This window comes from Podarcis cretensis (assembly GCF_951804945.1).
Source record: "Podarcis cretensis genome assembly, chromosome: 1".
NCBI classification, from domain to species: Eukaryota; Metazoa; Chordata; class Lepidosauria; order Squamata; family Lacertidae; genus Podarcis; species Podarcis cretensis.
Genome location: NC_137170.1, coordinates 88,253,080 through 88,269,607, shown reverse-complemented (window position 1 = coordinate 88,269,607; position 16,528 = coordinate 88,253,080). Strand labels below are relative to the sequence as shown.

Genomic DNA, 16,528 nt, shown 5'->3' with positions numbered 1-16,528 from the left:
CCTAGCAGCTCAGCCAACACTTCTACCACCCCTCATTTGCTTTTGCTGCCCCCTTCTGACCCATATGCATATGGGGCACTAGGCCAGGATGAAATCAGAGCTTCTTTCCTATTCCTGTTCGTTACCTCAAGCCTGGATCACTTCTAGCTCTTTCAAACCTGCTTCTCAAAATTTTACTTACCGTAATCTCTCTCTCTTTAGAAACATCCATTTCCTTCCTTTATGGAGGCCAGACCTGTAAGGCTTTTTGACTCTAGCTGTGCATGTAGGACCTCTCCTGAATGTGTCAGTTAGCTTATGTTTATCCTCTGCACCAAAGGCAGAGGGAAATCTAGAGTCGGGGCTCTGTGCTGCTTTGTTAACTGAAAGTCCTGCAATCAGCAGCTTTTCCCAAACACTCCCAGCTCTCAATGAGTTGTCTTACAGGGGTGTGTGCAACATGTAGTCTGATAGCTGCATGCAAAGAGCAGGAGCCCAGTACTTTGCCTTCTTAAGATACATGGACTCAAGTTCAGCTGTGCCATCCCCTTCTAGCACGGCTGGCAAATTCATGCCCAATCTTCTTTACAATACAGTGGCTTAAGTGGCAAATCTGTGTTTCAGTAGGATTAAGTTAAGGCAAAACACTCCAGGGAGCAGTAGCCCTCTTCAGTGGTCCCAGAGTGCCTTATTGTCACATAGTGGTTGAGAAGAAGCTTTATATTGAGTCTCTTCTGTCATGCCAAAGTTGAGGATACCTCCAGTTCACTCCCTATGGTTTGTCATGGGTGACACCAGTCTTGGGTCCTGGGTTCCACACTGCTCTGCCACGAACCAGTGCTCAATGCCTTATGCCTTGTTTCCCTTTCTTCCTTCCTCCCCACACCCCTCCCCCCTCTCTGCCCAAACCCCTATGCTCCCCTGGCCACAGGGTGATTTATTAAGCATGCCCTCCCTCAATGGAACATGTGCTGAGGTTGCCCACGGGAATGTGGGCAGATCTGACAGTCGCACCGCCACAGCCCAGGCTATAATTTCAAAGCCAGCCCCAATCAGTTAAAAATATATTAAAAAATTGGAATATGGGCTTTGCCAGGGAAAATGTTTGTAACCACTTGGCAAGCTCTGGTGTGATAATGAAAGGGTCCAGACTGCTCCTGGGGAATGACCGATTTAGAGACTGCGCTCACATAGGGACTTGGTCATTGGGCACTGCAACCTTAGCCAATATACTCCCCCTTCCCACCCCCAAATATATACACAGCACTCTGAAACCACTGCACAGTGCTGCTAGCAGCTTGTTTCCTATTTGAACATATAGAGGAGGGGAGAAAAGAACACAAATCATGGAGGGGAAAGGGTTAGGAATGGGCTTTTGCCTTGGGACTTACCAGGCAGTGGTCATCACAGCCTAGTCACCTTCTGGTGCTGCAGGCTGTGTAAAGTATCAGTGCCTGTTGTGTTCAAGGGAGTCAGAAAACAGCTATATAGGCACAATAAGAAACTCCATCCATAAGTATTGCAAGGAGGTTAGATATGAGAGTTTCTGTTATTTATCTGAGGTAAGCAAGTGGTCATCTGTTTGCCAAACTCAGGTTACCAGTTTCTCCTGCCTGTTCCTCTGACATGTCTGTGCTGGTATACCATGCTAGTATACCATGTTGCTCAGAATCCTAGTCTCCCTGCACATCTAAAACCTTTCTCTTTAGGTGTGCTTGATTAATTTGCCAAAGTCAACCAAAACACTTTTTGAGGCTAAACTTTAGTAGAATGTGCAGCACAATCCTATGCAAAGTAAGTTTCATTAAATTATACCCAGGCAGATGCAGCTTAAGACAAGCCTAAATTAACAGTTATGTTGTGAACTTATTACAGATAAGGTTGCTCTGCATTTTCTCTCATATTTCTCTAATCCAGTTTTCTATCTGTTGAGGGGATTTCTTCCACACCAACTTGCCTTCCAGTGAACCCTTGGATGCTGGGGACATGTTCAAGGCTGTACATTCACTTCCTGTGGGACACAGGCCAACTCTAATCACCTTTGCAATTCCCCTCGATGAATTTAGCTTGGGTCAGACCAGGCCCTTATCCCCGCTCACTCCTGTACATTGAATGGAGAGTATTGCTAATGGTGGTCAAGCTTTCTTTCTTTGCTGGTTTTCTCATTGAATAATCTTTATAGAACTTGCGAGGAACCCAAGGCTTCCTGAAACGCAGTTGGAAAAGTACTGCTCTAATCCAGGAGTACCCAATGCACTGCCCTCCAGGTGATGTTGGTCTCCTATCAGTCCCAGGCAGCATGTTCAATGGTCAGTGCTGATGGAAATTTCAGTCCAACATTATTTGGAGGGCAGTATGTTGCTCCCCTGAATCCAAAAAGATATCCATATTTGCTGTCTCCAAAAAGTATTTTTTCTTCTTCTGACTTATCTGCCCCTAACAGGGCAACACTGTGTCAGCTGAGATGCAAATGTAGATATGATTACCTTTCTTTGATCATCGCTTCTGTTCAACACGTTAATGTCTTTGCTGTACCTCTAAATATTCCTTCCTGGCCAGATAAATGGCTTTAATTCACCATCATAAATAATCCCTGCAAGGTAGGATGTGGTCCCTCCTAGATCATTTCCTGCAGAGCAAATGTATATTGTCTGGTGGCCTTTGCTACCCTATCTGCATGCATTAATTAAGTTGCTGACTTCAGAAGGAAATGGAAGTTTGCTGCACATATGGCCTATAGGTAATGTGCTCTCTGATCATCCACACGCCCTTGATTCTGTGGTGCTGGAGACCCAGACAACTGCTGTTTTTGCTCTCATTGCTGTTTGGTCCCAACCTTGTTTCGTTATTTGCTTGACTATCAATTGTCTCAAATCTTTGAAACTCATGCTATACCTGGAAGAAAGTATGGAAATGTTTGCCTGACCCCTGGCTTAGATAGAAGCTGTCTGGACTTACAGACTTTACAGGTAACCAGGCCTGAGTGCCTGCCTTCTAAATTTGTATCATTAAAAAAAAAAGTGGGGATGCTTCCTAGCTAAAATAATTCTACCACTCATTCATTGGCTCCCTAAAAATCCTTCTATCTGCCACACCATGTCTTGCCCATAGAAGCTGTTATTAAAAGATGCCTTGGAATACCGGATGCTAGGGACAAATAATAGAGGAGGTGCCTTCAAGATGTTTTGGCCTATGGGACCCATCAGGCCAGCCAGCGTGGACACTAGTAATGGACAATGGGAGGTATAGTCCCTAACATCTGGAGGGCACCAGGTTGAGGAATGTTGCTACAGATCAGCCTTCCACCCAACCCCTCATGAGATCTAACATCAGCCTGTCCATCCCCCAGGGTGGGGGGGGGTCTCATGACTATTCTACACCTTTGTCCCACAGAAAGGAATTCTGACATGTCCTTCATAAAGTGTTGCGTATCTCACAGCTGCAGAATGGATTGTGCTGTGGCTCCCCTGTTCCCTGGCAAACCTTAGTTCTGCCCTCTTGGCCTAAGAGTTGAAGGCTCAGAATCTCTGCCCCAGTGCCCTGCAGATCACTGAGTTCCTAGATGGCATACTGTGTAAATCCTGTAGTGTTCCTCCCAACCTTAGCCTTGAGCTGCTGGCATCTGATACATACTTGGCCTTGTCAGGTAGTCATAACACAGGCTGCAGCATACCCCCATTTAACTCATTCTGGCGAGCACTCTGCATCCGTCATGCTCGGCTGAGACGCAACTTTTTTTGCTGATTTTGTACAGGGACAATCCAAACCACCCGCCCACCTCAGCAACAGCTCCCAGGCAAGGGAATGGCATGTGCACTTTTTGGCATCTTCCCCAGTGACTCCCTTCTGGACATTGCTTGGTAGCGATTTTGCTATCTTTGGGACATTTTTTACTGCAGTGTCCTAGAAAGCTTTGGTTATCTTGTGAAGGAGCTGGTGCATTGGATTCAGGCACATGGAGTCCATAATAAATTATCTGTTGGGGGGGGGAGGGGGAGAATGAGCAGAATACTGAGGAGACAGTTTAGGATGCTTGGGGCAGTTTCTGGACTGTTTAAGTAACCTATTAGTAATGAACAAGGTGACATTTGTAGGTGGCCTAAGGTTTCATAAATCATAGCATTGTGGAGTAGTTATAACCTCTCTTTTAGACAATGATTGCTGTGGAAATCCTGAGTTGAATGGGGCTGTGGACCTATGTTGTTCATTTGTAAACAATGCAGATTTCTGAAAATCTGAACAACACATTCAGTTTTGAATTCTGACAGCCTTGAAAAATGTCTCCTTGTTTTGTTTTGCCTTGAGGAGGAAGACATGATGACATCATGTGAGGAAGTATAATGTGCCTTGTTAGCCAATTAGTATTTGTGTCTTGGAATGGTTCTGTTTGTTGAGAGTTAGCTTGTTTGTTTACTAGCTTGACTATTTTATATAATAACTTTACTCCAAAAGTTTTGCTTAGGAATTCGTGACATTCGAATATGCTGTACTGGACACATTTTAACCTGGTGTTACATATTTGGTCTTTTGCTATGAGAATCCAACTTGCTTTAAGAACTGAGGCTGCATTCCTATTCCCACTTACCTGGGAGTAAGTCCCACTGAATTCAAAAGTACTTGTCTTCTGGGTAGATACAATTAGGATTGCAGCAAATTGAGATTGAGATGTCTTACAGTTAACCAGCTGCCACCAACAGTCTGCTGCCATCCTGGGCTATTGCAGGAATTAAACTAAATGCAAGACTAGAATGATGTGTGATGATTAACACATCTAGCAGCTTGATGTAACCCCCACTGGGGTGATTACCCAAACTGTGTAGATGCCACTTGGGTGCAAAGAGTGGCTAGCCATCTGAACAGGGCTCAGATACTGGACAGCAAAAGCAGATGTTATGTTGTGTTCCATTACGTTACAAAGAGGAAAGAAGGTATTTTGTGCTCTCCTGCTCTCCCTTTCCCTCCAAATGGGTTAAAATGCACTATAAGGATGGGCTTCCTATGGAAACAGTGAGTGCACAGGTGCTATGAATCCACTGGGTGGGCAGTTTTAACAGAGGGAACATCAGTTTCTGAGATTTTGGTGTGTTGTTCAGTCTCTGCCGTGCTTGGTTCATAGTGGTCTGTTACCTAATGAGGATTGAGCCTTGAGACACTTCTTTTAAAAAACAAATCTGGAGCACTGTCAACACCAGATGGCACAAGAGCTTCCTTAGGCAAGATGACCTTATTTTGTGTTACATAGGCAAGTTTCTGCTCTACAGAGACATGCTAATAACCCCAACTCATCTTTGCTGCCTTAATAGCCCCAAGGGCATCACAGTGTAATATATACCTTCTGATCTCATGGACAGGGCTACAGCTCAGTGGTAGAACACATGCTTTGCATACAGAAGGTTCCAGGTTCCGTCCCCAGCATCTCCACATAGGTCCAGGAAAGACCCCTGTCTAAAGCTCTGAAGACCCACTGCCACTCAGTGTAGGCAATACTGAGCTAAATGGGATAATGGTGCAGCACTGTATAAGTTTCCTATGTTCCTGTTATTTATTTATATACCACTTACATGCCAAAAAGGGTCTAATGGCTCTCCTATGAATATGTGGAGAATCCCTTTCTAGAATGACAAGTGCAGAGATTTTGCTCATCCTCTGCAGTCATTGCCATAATTTCCTCTGTCATCATGGGGCTTACAGTCCAGAGTAACATGGGGCACTTGAGCCTTAGCTTTGTGCAAAGAATCAGTGCTTGTCTTAGTGAGAGACCATAGGCTTTGAGATACACAGAGCACAATTTCTGGCAGTGGCTTAGAGAAAGCAGTGGGGGTCACCATGCCCTGGGATTTACTACCACCTTGATTTCTGCCAGTATTACCATTGTAGGGGGGAGTGAATGGATGGGGAAAGCAAGGAAGGGTGGCAATGACCTGCCACGGTGCCTGCCCTGGGTACACTGTTTTTGTTCTGTGCCGGTCCCCTGCTGTTTACTTTTCCTTGAGTTATGACTATGTCTTTGCCTTTGATCTGGCACCTCCAACTGCCTATTGGCTATTCTTGCCCTACCTTTGGGGTTCATTCACCTGCCAGTTTTACAACTCACCACAGGCTGGACTCGATGAAAATTCTGATCTCAATGGTTATAAGCAAAACCTTTTGTTTGCGGTCCCTCTTGTGGGGTATGAAGGGGACAAAGGTTTATCTAAACCTAGGCTCCTCTCAAAAGCAAGTCCACCCACTACTCCCTCCCTGCAAACAAGTCCACTGTTCCTCAGGAAAAGAGCAGGGGTACTGCAGCAAAAAGCATCTACAGAGGAACAGATTGAACAAGATGGCTCAAGCAAGCAAGCCAAACCATGTGCTATAGAGAAAAGCACAGTTTGTAGATGCAGTGACCATTAACAATTGCTCAAGTCCCTGGCAATCCCTTCCTTTCATTTTCCTTAGTGGTATACCTCTGGCCAATGTGTTTGCCTTCTCCTTTTAGAGACATGCAGGAAAACACACAGTAGTTCTGTTCTGTTTCTGTTTTGAATATGGTATTCTGGACCATATTGTATCAGTGAACAGGGTGAATGCTCCCTAAAATTGCTGAGGTACTGAATCAATCAATCAATAGACTTTATTTGCGTAGCCGACAGGCCATAGCATCAAAGTACAAACACCGACAAAAATACATTACAAATATAGTTACCATAAAATCTTATGACCCATTAAAACCCTAGGTAGAAGCTGGATTATCATTCATCAATGACCCTCTGTCCCATGGGCGGCGGCCTTTTCTCTGGTAGATTGTTCCAGGTCAGTTAAGTAAATAGACCAGCCAAATTGAAAGATTATAAATATAAATATAACCTCGGAGGGATGGTCAGGACAGGGAGAAAGATAATAATAACCAGATACAGATAAATTAATAATCTCAGTACTTAAAACTTGGCAGAAGTAATAAAATAATAATAATAAAACATAATGATAATGTTAATGATAATGATGATGATGATGATGATGATGATAATAATAATAATAATAATAATATCCTAGGTGAGGAATCCGGGTGACGACACTGATGTCATTCAGATAGCAACTCTCAATCTCATTGCTCTCTCGATAAATTTGGCAACCTTCTCTGTTGTCGAGCTGTTCTGGTCGGCTAGGAGTGAGAACAATTTGGCTTCACAAGAGCGGCCCGGGATGGCAGATAGGAGCGGCGTGATGGTCACGTCCCTGAGATCTTTATAAAGGGAGCAAGACAAGAGAACGTGTGACACAGTCTCTACATAGCCAGCTCCACAGGGGCAGAGCCGGTTCTCGAATGAAATTTTTTGATATCTACCTTCTAGAACAGCTGAGGGTAACATATTTAGTCTGGCCAGTGTAAAGGCCCGTCTGAGTTTTGGAATGGTTAAGGTAGACAAATAAGGTGCCCGAAAATCAAAGTGGGAGGGGGGCAGATAAGCGTACCAAGCACTAAATTTCTTGATATAGGCCAGATTATTCTGCTGCTCAGTATCCTTCATGCGCTGGTCAATAATGATTTTTGCCTTGGGGAGACCCATTTTCAGGAGATGCTGTGCTTGGAGGCCACATGTAAGTAGTTTTTGATGCACTACTTTGGACCACTGACTTCTGTGAGCATCTCGTGCTACTAGAGGTAGTAGTCCGGATGGGTTTAAATTTAAGCGGAGCCAATAGTTGAATGTTCTTAACCAGGTTCGGGTTTCGATGGAGAGGAGGCCAGTCTCCAGCCGTAGGGCCGCATTTGGTGCGCATGGTGGAACGGCTAAAATCTGTCTTAAGAATTTAGACTGGACTGTTTCAAGTGTGCGACAATGATTTCCCGTCCAGATTTGGGTCCCGTAGAGTAATTGCGCCAAGGGTTTTGCTTGAAAGACCTCCAGAGCTGCTGGGATATGTCTGCCCCCCTTCCTGAAGTAAAAGCGAGACAGTATTTTGGCGCTTTGAGATGCTTTTCCCCTAGCATATTTATGATGGGACTCCCAGGCCCCTGTTGACTGGAAAACTACTCCGAGGTATTTGAAAATTTTGACCTGTTCTATTGGCTGGTTGTCCATCTCCCATCTGTGATGTCTGTGTCTCCTAGCGAAGACCATGACTTTGGTTTTTTGGGTCATTAACCACCAGTTGATCTCTCCTGCAGTAGGCTGAGAATTCTCTTAGTAGCCTTTTGAGGCCTACTTTAGTTTGTGATAAGAGAACCGTGTCGTCCACATAGAGGAGCGCTGAAACTGATTTTTTCGGCCAGTTTGGGGGCATGAAACTCCGGGGATGTTAGGTATTTGACCATGTCGTTTATATATAAGTTGAATAAGGCCGGGGCTAAAATACAGCCCTGCTTGACTCCTTTGGTGGCTGGTACAGGGCCAATTAGTTGCCCATTTACTGAGGTTCTTACATATAACTTGGAGTCTTTATATAGGCTTTTTATCAAGAATAGTAATCTTTTGTCAATGTTGGTAGCATTGAGTTTAGCCCAAAGTTTGACTCGTGAGATCGAGTCAAAGGCCGCCTTCAGGTCAATAAATGCTGCATATAGAATCCCACGTGTTTTATTGACGTATTTGTCAATGAGGTGTGCTAATACGAAGCAATGGTCTATTGTTGTTCTGCCCTGTCTGAAGCCGGCTTGCTCCTCTGCCAGAACTGCCTCAGTTTCCATCCAGTCAATTAGTTTGATGTGGAGGTGTTTGGCATACAATTTGCTGGGGATAGTAAGGAGGCTAATGGGTCTATAGCTCGCTGGATCTGCCATAGGACCCTTTTTATAGATTGGGATGATTACTGCCTCTGACCAGCAACCAGGGATTATGCCTGTTGAATCGATGTACAGTGGTGCCCCGCAAGACGAACGCCTCGCAAGGGTTTTCCGTTTTGGAGGCGCTTTGCAAAACGAATTTCCCTATGGGCTTGCTTCGCAAGACGAAAATGTCTTGCGAGTTCCTGTGGGGTTTTTTCCCTCCTCCCCCCCTTTTCCTAAGCCCTAAGCCGCTTATCAGCTGATCCGTTAAAAGCCGCTAAACCGCTAATAGCGCTAATCCACTAACCTGTCAATGGGCTTGCTTCGCAAGACGAAAAAAACGCTATACGAAGAGCCTCACGGAACGGATTAATTTCGTCTTGCGAGGCACCACTGTATGTAAATATTGACGCCATTATAGGAGCCCACCAACTGATATTGTTCTTCATGAGCTCTGCTGGAATGTGGTCTATGCCCAGGGCTTTGTTGTTTTTCAGTTGGGCAATTAGTTTCCCCACCTCCTCTATGGAGACAGGAGGCCAATATGGTAAATTCTCGGGGTAGGCACTTGGATCATTGTGCTGAGCTTTGTCGTCATAGAAGAGGGTTTGAAAATATTTCATGCACTCCTGAGGTTCTACAGTACATGTGGGACCAGTCTGCTCCTGGCCCAGGAGGCCCATAATGGTACGCCAGAAGGAGGTTGAGTCTTTCTCATTTGAGGCCTTCACTAAATTACACCAGGCTAATCTCTCAGTTTTTTGTTTTTTTACCTTTAATAGCTGTTTATAGTTTCGTCTTAAATAGATGTAAGCCATAAATAGCGATGGTGCTCTGGTGTTTCTGTAATTCCGATAGGTTGATCTCAGACGTTTCCTTGCTTGTCTACACTCCGAATCAAACCATCTCTCTTGATTCTGTGCCCTCTTTGCAACAGAATTAAGTATCTCAGTTGTTAGGAAGGTCTTTAGTCTTGCTAATAACTCGTTGAACGAGTCCATGGCCTTTCCCCCGGTATTAGCTGATACAGTGGCTGAGTAGATGGTCTTCACGTCTTCCGAATGGAGGAGATGAGTTAGCTCAGTATTGAGCATGGGGGTCCATTTAATTCTTCTGGGGGCCAGTGATCCCAGATTAACGATGGGGGTGTAGTAAAGGTTAGCCGTGGGTTTGTTAAACGATGGGCCATTGAGCGCTAAAATTAGTGGGAGGTGGTCGCTTTCGGTGTTATGTCCCACTTGAAACTTCAACACAGAGTTATAGGCGAATCTTGATATCAGAATATAGTCTATCACACTTCCTCCCATCTTTGAAAAATGGGTATACTCCCATGGGTGATCTTCTTCCTTACTACTGTTTAATATCATCAGTTCCCTTCTTTTTGCAACCTGGGCTAGACATAGCCCCGAGAAGTTGCATTTATTATCTTTAGAAGGTCGTGAAACGCCTGCTTCGGTTGGACTTTCAGGGTCCTGAATCTGATTATATTGGCTGTAAAGATTGTTATCATCAATTCCCATACGGACGTTGAAATCCCCCCCGATTATAATCGGTGTAGAAGAGTGAGAAGATTCTATGGACTCTAGGTATGCCTCTAACTCTGCCCAGTTAGCTTTCACTATAGATTTTTTTGGCAGGGGGGCAGATAGACATTGACCACTACCAGTGCATCTCTTTTAAATTTGAGTAGGACTGCCGTGGCTAGTGAATTGCAGTTTGGAGGGCTTTTAAGGAATGTTCAAGATCTGTGGAGATAAGGCTAGCTAAACCTCCACTAGGCCTACCTCCCCTCACAGATGGAGTAGCAAATAGGGAGTGACAAGAATACCCATTGAACAGAATGGGGTCGCTGTGCCAAGTCTCCTGCAGGAGGATGATATCGAATCGCTTAAGAAACATTGCAAGTTGTTGATTGTTTTTCTTAGCGCGCCATCCTGCAATGTTCCAGGACAACAGCTTTAATTCTCTGTCCCTCCATGGTGTAGATTTGTTGGGTCCACGGTGTCCAGTGACCCCTTTACATCTAAAAAAAACACTCCCATTAAGTTTGTCAATAGGCATCTGCTGCAAAAGGGAATGATTATCCATAGCTCTTGGGGACTTAAGGGGGTGGTTTGGACTTGGGGGAGTAGCTATTTCATTTGGGGAGAGTTTTAGATAGTTAAACCAGGTACTCGGAGATGTGACAGTCTGTTTTAATTTTGCCTTACCATACACCAGCGGGGGCTGCGATTGGTCTTCCGAATCTACACATTTAAAGGTGCCTCCCACTGTCCTCTTGTCCACTAGGCACTTGGGGGATATAGGCCGTGTGTGTGAGCCTTCCGTAGTCTCAACATGGGCCTCCTTTTTGGTCAGTCTGCTTCTCAGGGTGTCCAGTCTAACCAAGATTTCCTTTTGGGCTGGCATCTGCAGTGACCAGAACCGATTTATTAGGGCATGTTCTTCTATGGAGAAAGAGTCCTCTCTGTTGTTCAAATGAGGTTGATTCTCAATAGGGGCTATGTTTTCCTGCTGGTGCACTAGGCTCTGGTTTTGCTGGTTTTATTGCATGTGCACTCTATCGTTTTGTTCCTCTGTTCCTGGTCTCCCTTCCCCCTTGACCGCCAGTAGGGAGGTTAGCGGGGCTCTGTTTTCAAAGATTCTTAATAAATCTATTCCTTTCTTTAAAAAAAGATGGACCTGAGAATTACACCAATATCACCCCAGGGGGAGTGGGAGCCCTGAAGGAAACAAAGTAAAATTATCAATTACTTCCCCCATAAAGAAGGGATTAAGAACCCACAGCACAAGAGCACTCCAAAAGAAATCACCCCTACAGTGCTGGATTGGTCAATACAATGCAAAGACTTACAAACTGAGCATGAAAGACCAAATTATTCCATGAGCTGGGCGCAGGAACTGGATCTAGCTGAGAACGCCTTGATGACCAATTCCCCCAACCCCAATGACCTCGAGCACCAAAAATCAACTCAGAACCTCAGGGAAAACCAGCAAGACCCTCAGAATCTCAGGGAAAACCAGCAAGACCCTCACCCCACAGCGAATGCCAATGGTATAGAAGAGAGGGGTGACCAGTTACACAATCAAATAGATCAGATACGCACAGACCTCTACAATATAAAAAACTTCCTAGCAGTAACAAATAGCCTACTCCTGACGCTTGTGGATAATTTCAAACAAGTAAAAAGGGCCACAGATCAGTCCCTGGACTCAGATGCTAGAATTCACATACCACCCAAAAAGAACTCACGCAAAAGAAAACCGGAACCCAAGACGAAGAAAACTAAAAACATCAAAAATTTTAAGCCGTCTAGAAAAACCCAACACATCAGTAAAAAACAGTGGCAGAAACTCTTCAACTTATTATCATCACCCCCTATATATATATAAAAAAAAAAAAAATCAAAGCTCAAGGCACTAAAAAGATGGACAAGGGAGACTTGCCAAAGACCAAACCCCTCCCCATATGTGAAAATAATTCCCCAAGTACATTCAAAGAAATAAGCCCCCCCACGGCTGTTCTCCCCCTGTGTTCGCCCAGCCTGACAAAAGCAACCAAACTACAGCTGGATGCTCCTGTCTTGAACTCACCTAGGACCCCTGTAGCAACTGCAAACAGAAGTAAGTCGGGGATCTCCAATATAGACGGGAGCCCTTGGGAACTCCAAGCCCCCAGTAGAAAGAAAGAATGGATCCTGGTCCTAAGCCTGGAAAAGATGGTATTCACGAACTATCCAAAACCACTGGGTCCTTGCACAGGGACAGACCGCGTCAGGCACCTGCTGACTATTATAAACAACATTCTACCTGGGGCAGTTAAAGCAACCGACATAGACAGTATAGACTACCTATATCAAGATGGACATTCAGTCCGTGCCTTGATCACTTTCACAGATCATAATCTGAGGTACTGAAATATACTGGGTGCATATAATCACACTGTCACTATGAATACGTCATAACACTAGGTTTCATTTGAAAAAGCACCTCCTTCTAGCCTTCATGGCTGTAAAAGGTGAAGGCAGCATTTGCCAAAGACTCTGTGGGCCTTTCCAGTGGTTGCACATATTATTCTGGATGCTTGTCAACTCGGTTCCATAATGTACAACATAATGTGTGGGGTGGGGCAGCTTTATTTCAAAGGAGCAGCTTTTCATTATGCTCGTATTGGTAAAATGAGATATTTGTGTCCTCCTTTGCATAGCCTCCAAAGAAAAGAGAAACAAAATCATAAAGTGTAATAAAATGGTGAGAGGCTGTGCTGCAGGCACAGTTGTTAAAGGGCTTCATGGAACAGCAAATGAGTACTCAAAACTTCCAAGTGGTAAGGAGAAACAAAAAATATGATAACATCGGCATGGCAAAGGGTTGTCACTCATCTCCAGTCATGTTATGGGCCATAGTCAGTAGGTGCCCACAATCCTGCAGCATTTGCAATCCAAATGTGTGTATGATTAGGGGAGACGAGTGGTTGCATTTGCTGTGTGGCATAATATTATCCTTTCAGTACTGGGAATATGTGATTTTCCTGCAGCAGAAGCACTTTGAAGGAAAGTGTCTGGATTCCTCAGAAGAACCAAGTAACATAAGCACAAACAAATAAAAGCATTTTCTGTGAAGGCTTTGGTTACACTGGAAGTGCCTTTCATTAGCAACTGCAAGAATAAGTCTTTTCATCCTGTTATTCCCTGTCATAGCCTATAGGTTCATTTCCAATACTCCTTAACTGCCTACCCTTGGTGATTATATCCTCTGCATCCTAACCTCCTTGCTTTCTTTAACAGTACTTTTGCCATCAGGACAGCTTAATTTGGTGTGTGTGGTCGTCTCCCAACTGTGTAGTTGCCTCTTCTGTTGATGTACTTCCATTGAACCCAAAGTGATAGATCAAAGAGCAGGTGCATTATTTATATCATTTGCAGAATGTGCTCTAGTCACAATGCAATGGCAGAGCCTTTTGTCTGAACTTGTACCAGGCAAATGTCTGCTCATTTTGGTGAAGGAGAAACACACACTTGCATTGCAGTGAGAGTGATTCATATGGACCCAGCTTCATGTCACAAACCTCATATTGTAGGGAAGGGATTTGATAGGCAGAGTCCCACTTCTCTGCATCGTGAAGCTGAAGCTTCCATTCAGACTTCTGTACACAACAGAAATTGATGACGTCAGATTATCCCCAGATTATTTTACATGACTTCTGCCACTCAGTAGGATATCTCCCAAATTAGTGATCCCAGCCTCCTTTAGTTCCTTGGACCTCACATTAATATTTTTTAGGATGTTGGCATTTGGATAGAATAGGAAGATCTCCACATCTGAAGAATAAGCTCCCCTCACCCCGCCACATGTAGCGGAATATCTCCTGCTTTACAGGAAGGTTCTGGGTTCAGTTCCTAATATCTCATCTTGCAGAGGTGGGGAAGACCACTGCATGAAGCCTTGAAGAGTGGTTGCTAGTCAGAGCAGACAACACTAGGCTATACTGGAGCAATGGTGCAACCCAGTATAAGGCAGCTTAACATGTTTAATCTAATATATGCAAATGACCAGTTGCCAGAGGGAAGCTGGAGCCCTACTTGATGCTCAAATGGTCCTGAAAGAGTTTAGGGTGGTTTGGGAGTTGTATCAAGACCTGTGTGACATTGCTCTCTCACTCCCCATCCCTTTCTGTCAGCCTACTGTCCCCTCTACTATTAGCTGGGAGCCTTGTGCCACTCCTATGGCCTGGAGTGGGAGGAGTGGGTGACAGGCACTGCCTTTGGACTCTGGCCTTGAGCAGCTCAGTGGGTGAGTGCCTGGAGAGGAACTGCCCTGTTATCTGTTACACTTTGTTCTCCCGACTGTTTGGGTGTGGAGCAGGCACAGTGCACAGAGAAGTTATCTCTGGAAGCCTTTGAAATGCAGGCAGCAGGCTGGGCTCACTGTGTTCAGGGGTGGGTGTAGGCCTTGTGCCCCTCACCCTGTGATGATAGCTCTCCTCACCATTTTGTCATAAAAGAGAGCGGGGAGGACTGTTTCACAGCTCTTCCTCATCAGTGTGTGTATCTGGGTGCCCAAACTTTTTTCAAAGTGAACATGTGTGAGGACCAGCCAAAGTTGTTGAGCTTTTTACAATTTCCCCCCAAAGTTGTTCAGCTTTCTTAGGATTGAAGTTTACCTTGAAGTTGCTGGGCTTTTTTAAAAAGGATTTTACTTTTTTTAAAGGACATATACTCCCACGGGGGCTGGATTAAATTGATCAGCGGGCTGGATTAGGCCCCCAAAATGGACTTTGCACATGCCTGGTGTAGGTAGCAGCAGCAGCAGCAGCTGGGATCTCCTTCTCCAAACACTGTAGCTACCCCCTTTTGGATCTGGTGAAACTGGGTATCTTTCCCATTTCATTCTAGCTTCCAGATTGAAAATTGGAAATCCTTTAATGTATAGTGAGAATTTCCCCAGGAAGTGATACTCGAAGCACTGATTGTTTCGCAGTGAGAGCCATTGCAAGAATTAATCTATGAGGCTCCTTATATCAGGTCAGTGTTTTTGTCCATCTAGCCCAGTATTGCCTGCTCTCCTGAATATCAGGCAGAGATCCCTCCCCTCCCCTGCTACATCAACCATTTAACGGGAGGTACCAAGGATTGAACCTGGACCATCTGTATGCAAAGCATGTGCTCTACCACTAAAATATTATCTCTCCCCAATTACGGCTGTTTAGTATGCAGTACAACTACTGAGATGCCTTTCCTATTACAAGCATTATTGGTAACACTGTAGTACAGAATCAGCATCCTTCTAAGTGCCTATCTGGTGAGCTGCACAGTGATGCCTTGGTCCATTTCGGGAGTCGGTTTGACTCCCGAAACCAGTGCTTTTTTCTGGGGGGATGCAGGGGTACGCATACCCCTAAACATTTTGTGAATCTAAGTTTGGCCTCATTGAGGGGCAGTATTTCAATATCAGTAGGAAAATGAGAGTACCCCTAAACAATTTTTGAGAAAAAAGCACTGCCCAAAAACATTCGAAAACCAAGGCACGGCTTCTGATTGGATGAAGGAGCTTCCTGCACTCAAAAGGAAGCCGTGTTGGACGTTCGGCTTCCAAAAAACATTCGCAAACCAGAACATTTACTTCCCGGTTTGCAGCGTTCGGGAGCCGATTTGTTCAGAAGCCAAGTCATTTGAGTACCAAGGTACCACTGTAGTTGAAATGAGGCTGTCTTGTGTTGTGTAGTCTAGTTTCTTGTATTCCCATCTCTGACATGCTTCATAGCTAACTTGACATGCTCCCCTTTTGCTTCACAGATTTTGCCCCAGGCTTGCTGCCTGGGAGATGGGCACCAATTCACTTCTAACCTGAAAGAGCTCTATGTGTCAGTGTCCCAAAAGCAGGCTAGGGCAGCTTGCAAACGGCATTGGGAAGGTGAGTAAATGAATCATGCAATGGGAAGGATGTGTCTACTACAACACTACTCTTGTGGAGATACGAATACATCTGGCAATGGCCATAAACAGGAATAATCTTAACTTTGATGTTTTTGAACTGCCACAAAATAGCCATGCAATTTTCCTGATGCATCTCCAGCTGGGTTGCTTCTAGCTCAAAAAAAGAAAGAAAGCTAATCTTACCCACAAGAGAGTGAAACAACCTCTTGATGTGCCATTTTTATGTGTATTATTCTCTTGTACACCCTTGCCATTTCTCCTTGCTCATCTGTCTTAAGCACTGGCCACTTTGGCCATTATCATTCATGCTTTAGTACAGGGATGAGGAACTTTTTCCAGCCCCCAAATCACATTCCTTTCTGGGCAG

The 16,528-nt window shown here is 44.7% G+C and overlaps 1 protein-coding gene and 1 long non-coding RNA gene across 5 annotated transcripts in view; one reads left to right on the top strand and one right to left on the bottom strand.

The window, feature by feature from the left end:
- LOC307212437 overlaps positions 1 to 16,528 on the bottom strand; it is a 115,992-nt gene that overhangs the window by 39,852 nt on the left and 59,612 nt on the right. The gene's annotated exons all lie outside the window — the stretch shown is intronic.
- NHEJ1 (non-homologous end joining factor 1) overlaps positions 1 to 16,528 on the top strand; it is a 124,234-nt gene that overhangs the window by 100,032 nt on the left and 7,674 nt on the right. For all 3 annotated transcript variants that reach the window (XM_079969375.1, XM_079969373.1, XM_079969374.1), the window contains one exon: positions 16,021 to 16,138. In XM_079969375.1, the coding sequence (XP_079825501.1) occupies positions 16,021 to 16,138 (118 nt within the window). The remainder of the gene's footprint in view (positions 1 to 16,020; positions 16,139 to 16,528) is intronic.